Below are 5,652 nucleotides of genomic sequence, written 5' to 3'. Positions count from 1 at the left end.
CGGCCCCATCAGCCAGTCTGTTGCTTAGCAACCAAACTCAAGACGCTACGTTCCTAAACCACTTCGCTTCCGCGCCTGCGCACCTCCTCCCTGGCATTTCCGCCTCGGTAGCTGTCATAGCAGGTTCACGTCACCGAGCCCGGCGGGCTCTGCACCAATAGCGATGTGGCAGGTGGGCGGGGCATTCTAAGGGCCCCTGGTGCAAGATGGCGGCGTTGGGGGTGCTGCTGAGCTATCTGCGGAGGCTGCGTCCCGGCGCTCGGTGCAGGTAGCGCTGCGGCCCTCTCGCCGGCCTCGGGCGGAGCCGGGACACTAGCCCGGGGTCCCCGCTCCGTCCCTGGCGCGTGTGGGGGGGCCCCGCGCTGGCGCTGCGCGCCTGCAGCTCCCTCTCCCGGCCCTGGGGCAGCCTCGCCGCGAGCACCCGGCCCCTGCCGTGCAGCGAGCGGTCGGCAGCGCCAAGCCCCGCTCGGCGCCTGACCCGGCCGTTCCCCCGGGGGGCGGGGGATGAGGTGCGGGCCGGTGGCGCCCCTGGAGAGGGACACGGGGCCACTGCGAACCTCGGGGCCAGGGCGCGGTTAGCTCCGCCCCGCAGGCCGCGCGGTGTGACCCTGCCGGGGAAAACCGCCTTAGAACAATGCGCAGGTGCTCCAGGGACTCGCTGGTGCCCGGTGCCCGGCCAAGAGTTGGCAGCAGGTAGCAAAATAGTCTCGCCTGTAGCTAAGGTACCTGTAGTAGACAGGGTGTCAGACAGGTGATGGACACGGACACTCCTGGTTCAGGGCACAAGCCATCTCCCCAGGGACCCCCTCTGTGGGCAGGCTCGCCCAGCACAGTGGGCTGGGGCGTTCTTCGCTCCTGCCTCCAAAGCATCTGATAGTGGCTGCTGTCACATACCCAATACCAGACTAACCTGACCATTGCTGTGAACCAGCCTGTTTCTATAATCTCTCTGTGCTGTCACTAGCTATATATATATATATATATGTACGTCGAAGCAGTGTCAATTAGGCATTTCTCCTCCTTGACACTCCCCATCCATCTCAGGTTGTTTCTACTCTCTCATGAGAATTCCTCCCCCCCCCCCGGCATTCCCAAAATCTCCTTTCTGGAGCTCTGCTCTAGTAACCTTTGTGCTTTTCACCTGCCTTGCTGACTATTTCCTTCCCCATCTTTTCACAGCAGCCTTTCTCCTACTTTGCTGCACCTAGTAAGAACACCACCCTGTTCTTCTCAGAATGGAGTCCATGTACCAAGCATCAGGGTGCAGTGGGCATCATCCTCTTCTAAACCAGGGCAACCAGTGTCTGACTCTAGCGAGGGACATATCTACCTCACCAACAGCTGTGTGAAGGTACAGTTCTCTAGAAGGCACTCATGGTGTGTCATTGTGTGCATGTCATTGAAAAGGTTGTTGCAGTGCCTGGCATGCTCTGAGCATGAAATTCTCTATAATTGACATGCCTGTAACATCATGCTACTTATAGCTACTTGATCTAAAGGTTCCCAAAGCATCTGGTAATCATCTGGTAATCATCCGCAGGGTTCACTGATGACCACCCCCCCCCCCCCCCACACACACACACAGTCCTTTCAGACATGCAGTGCCCTTTGAGGCAACTGCAGACTTCGTGGGAGCTGAGTCTTGGGAAATCAGTGATTTCCCCCTCATCTCTCACATGAGCTGCATGAGGGATTCCCCACACATGGCTGTGGTGGACAGGGGTATGCTGCAGACCTGGCTGCTTATGAGTTACCTCCCCAAGGTCATACAGGTGCCCCTTCCATATTGCTCTGATTCTGGCCCTTGTCCTGTTGAGGCATCTTGTAGGCTTGATATGGGATTGGAAGCAGATGCTGTCTGCTTGCACATGAATATTGCAGATCTTTTAATGCTCCTCCCTTTCTGCTTTGCAGAGGCTGCTGGAGATTATAGAAGGGTCTGAGTTTCTCAGGCTACAAGTGGAGGGAGGTGGCTGCTCTGGATTCCAGTACAAGTTTTCTTTGGACACAGTTATCAATCCTGATGACAGGCAAGGACAGAGGATAAAGGGGTGTGGTTGTATGATGGTGGGGGGAGACTTCTGTGGACTAAAGTGGTGAGAAGGGTATGTGTCATAATATGTGTTGAAGGGAGGAGGTAGGTGATCACAGTGTATTCCTTTATACTTCTGGAAGTGTGCTTTTCCCTTTTTTGTCTGTGGGGTTATAACAAGCAACATATGCTTCTTTCCTAGGGTGTTTGAACAAAGTGGTGCTCGTGTTGTTGTGGATGTGGACAGCCTGGCCTTTGTGAAAGGTGCAATGGTGGATTTCAGCCAGGAGCTGATCCGCAACTCATTCCAGGTGGTGAGCAATCCACAAGCTGAGCAGGGCTGCTCGTGTGGGACATCCTTCTCTGTCAAACTCTGAGTGGACTCCTCCTTGGGTGTTGCTGAGGTGGACATTGAGCCAGAGACTGTCCTCAGCATCATCTCCAAGGGTTTCTCATTTTGGTATTTTCTCAGCTTCCCCAATCCTCCTCCTCAGTCTGTTATACAATTATTGCAAATGTCCCCATTTGCCTATCTGAACTGAGTCTGCAGCCAAGACCTATAGAACTCTCCCTCCAAGGGTTTGAAATAGGCTTTAAATCCCACACAAAAGCATCTTCTGTCCTCTATGAAGCTCCAGGAACTGCTGAATATAATGAGCCACCCTGATCTCCCTGAGCCACCCAGCACATGGGACTGCCTTTCAGGAGCTGCCTGTACATGTGTATTTGACTGTTTTTTTTAATATCAATTTCCATGGTTTATTTATATTTTTCATGCTTTTCAAAGTGTGGTTAGAATGCAGGTCTCTCTAGGGAGATGGTTGTTTCCCCCTTGTCCTTAAACTGGCTGTGGAATTCCTGGGGTGCCTGCCCTTTTCAGCTGGCTGTGGGTCTTCCCAGACAATTTGTTCTACTAATCTCCTTATTCTCGATGACCTACCTGCCTACAGGGAGCAGCCAGCAGCTGGGGGAAGACTGGTCTACCTGGTACATGTAGGTGAAGCAGAGAGGTGGGTGTAGGGGGGAGGATTAAAGCTTTAGGGTTAGGGCTCCAAAAAAAAAAACAAAAAAAAACCAAGCAATTTGGTTTGTTTCCCTCCTGACTCAATTTTAAAAAGTGGTACAAATCAGCAAATGGCTTTTTAAACTCTCTACTTTTGCCAGCAGGGTATAAATTGCATGGTGGATTGGCAAGCCTGTGGTCACATCTAGGAGGCTTTGTACCCTGTCCTGCACATTGCTTTGATTTAATAATCTAAAGCATTTTCCTAATTTTGATGCATAACCTAATCTCTCATTAGCCTTGTTTCTGTTTTTAGGAGAGAAACACATCTCTCATTCCCTTTGTAGGGTAGTGCCCAGACACAACTGTGCTGTAGGAAGGGTGGCCTAGGGGTTTCCAGTGCAACTTCATTTTCAGTTACTCATCACTTTGTGGAACTCCCATCTTATAGCTGAAGTTTTCCATGCTTAGTCTCTGCCTGAAGGTGAATGTTTGGTAAATTGAGCCAAAATGCTTCATCTGTTTTCAGCTGACAGGAGGGATAGGGAACTTGTGTGCTTTTCCCATTATTACGAAATAACCTACTTTAATAGTCTCACAGCCAAATCGTGGGATTTAAAAGTGTCAGTTTTCCATGGAATGGGGAGCATCCCAAGGAATCAGCTTGCGAATTGGGGAGATTTTAATCCATTGAAAATTGAATACCCCCCCCCCAATATTTTGAATCTGGATCTGCTGCAACTTTGGCTTTAGGGGAACATGCAGAAGGTCCTGAGTTCTGCTCCTACCTCTTCCCTGAGTGGCTTTAATAATTTTCTGAAATTGACATGCCTTCTTTTGTTATGTCTCTTATTTGCCCTTCCTAGGTGTGGGACTAACATTAACCCATTTGGTAGATGGTGTTTCTGAAGGCACAGAGAACAGACTTGCCTAAACTCCCATGGTTAAGCTTGCAACACAGCTGGAAAGAGCATGTTTATTTCTGTGCTAGACTCTTGTTTTATCTACCAAACCACAGTGCTTCTCAGACAAAGTGTTTCCAATCTTATGCACTTAGAAGGTGAGCTCTAAAGCCTTGTGTGGATGCCGATCATTATTAACCTGATTTTTAGGTAGGGTAACTAAGCCACAGGCATTGTTCTCTGGTACAAGAAACAGGTTCTAATACTGTTTGAACTTGGGTAATTCCCTTTCTGTGCCTCATTTAACCGATACAGAAAAATAGGTATGAGTGATTGTAAGATGACAAAAATGGCAGGGGGCTCTGGGACACTGTAGAGCCTGAAATTACTTAACTTTTTTTCTAAATGGACTTGATTTTAAGTTGTCCCTTTAACCATACCACTTTAACATTCTATCAATGAGTTTGTTGTATGGAATTTAAACTGAATGTACCTGTTCTGTTCCACTCCTCGCAATCCGTGTCTTTGCTCATTTTCTGTTCAGTGCTGTCACTTAAGGAAACTCTCCCTATACGCAGACCATTTTCCCCCTTTTGCAGAAGTTGCCTCCTGAGCGACTTAAAGAACACTTTAAGTACTACCTGTAGTCACTTGTGCACAATCCTGGGGGAAACCCACATATGCAGCTTTCTTCACCTGTAATGTTGGCAATATCTCAGTAACTTCACTAGATGGCACTCTTACTCTTTGGGAGTCATGTTGTTGAACAACAACGTACAGAGACTTTGGGCCTGAATTTTGGTTCTGACTGAGCTGTGCCTGTCTCAGGTCCTAGGAAAGGGGCAAAAATGTATTTGCAGCTTCCCAGTTCCAGGGATGGCTGGGGACTAATTCAGCTCCCAGTGTAAGTTAAGGAGTACTTGTGGGACCTTAGAGACTAACAAATTTATTTGAGCATAAGCTTTCATGAGCTACAGCTCACTTCATTGGATGCATACCATGAAAGCTTATGCTCAAATAAATTTTTTAGTCTCTAAGGTGCCACAAGTACTCCTTTTCTTTTTGTGGATACAGACTAACACGGCTGCTCCTCTGAAACCAGTGTAAATTAGAACAGTCTGGTTGTTTGTTGTTTGAATGGACAGGAAGTGGATAATATGAGTGTCTGGAAAGCCAGATAGGAGGAAGTTGCATTAATGGAAATGAGATGAGGATGGACTGGGTGAGTCTTGAGTATATATAGAGAGAAAGCTTGGTTTTAGAGCCTCTGGAGCAAGAAGTGGCAAGGTTTGGACACTGAATCTTTGGGGCAAAGATGACACCTGGGTTGCTGGCCCAGGGGACAGGGCAGATATTCAGTTCACAGTTCTGGAGAATGGTGAGAGTGGAAACGCTAGTTCAGGAATTCAGTTTTGTCCATGTTGCATTTGTTAACATAATATAACCAGGAGAAGGTTGGATCGAGTGAGACAGGTCAAGAATGGGAAAGCAGATTGGAGTCATTGGCATAAAGATGATCACCTAATGAAAGGGTGTAGAGGGAAAAGAGGAACCAGGACAGACCTGCATGGGGGCTCATGGAGAATGAGTGATTGGAGGAAGAACATGTTTCTTTGCCTCTCACACCTAGGAGGAACACCTTACTCCACCCATTCCCTCAAGAGACAAAGAAAGAATGACCAGAGAAGAGAACCAAAAAAAGGGTAATTATGGAA

The 5,652-nt window shown here is 48.5% G+C and overlaps 1 protein-coding gene across 2 annotated transcripts; it reads left to right on the top strand.

Annotated features, from left to right (window-relative positions):
• Window positions 1–133: 133 nt before the first annotated feature.
• Window positions 134–4,453, top strand: ISCA2 (iron-sulfur cluster assembly 2). 2 transcript variants are annotated; one of them, XM_048854139.2, is made up of 4 exons: window positions 134–268; window positions 1,180–1,351; window positions 1,915–2,030; window positions 2,235–4,453. In XM_048854139.2, the coding sequence occupies exons 1-4, from the start codon at window positions 207–209 to the stop codon at window positions 2,407–2,409; spliced, it is 525 nt and encodes a 174-aa protein (XP_048710096.2). In that variant the 5' UTR covers window positions 134–206; the 3' UTR covers window positions 2,410–4,453. The 2 variants fall into 2 exon arrangements, with proteins under 2 accessions (XP_048710096.2, XP_048710097.2); XM_048854140.2 differs by having other exon boundaries at window positions 174–268; window positions 1,183–1,351.
• The last annotated feature ends 1,199 nt before the right edge of the window (window positions 4,454–5,652 follow it).

Source organism: Caretta caretta, chromosome 6, assembly GCF_965140235.1.
Source record: "Caretta caretta isolate rCarCar2 chromosome 6, rCarCar1.hap1, whole genome shotgun sequence".
Taxonomy (NCBI): domain Eukaryota; kingdom Metazoa; phylum Chordata; order Testudines; family Cheloniidae; genus Caretta; species Caretta caretta.
This window is presented reverse-complemented; position numbering and strand designations above follow the sequence as displayed.

Excerpts from the sequence above, each read along its gene's own strand:
- ISCA2 (XM_048854139.2), top strand. The coding sequence starts at position 207 with ATGGCGGCGTTGGGGGTGCTGCTGAGCTATCTGCGGAGGCTGCGTCCC. Across the intron at positions 269-1,179 it reads CGTCCCGGCGCTCGGTGCAG|CAGCCTTTCTCCTACTTTGC; the intron begins GTAGCGCTGCGG and ends ATCTTTTCACAG. Across the intron at positions 1,352-1,914 it reads TCACCAACAGCTGTGTGAAG|AGGCTGCTGGAGATTATAGA; the intron begins GTACAGTTCTCT and ends TCTGCTTTGCAG.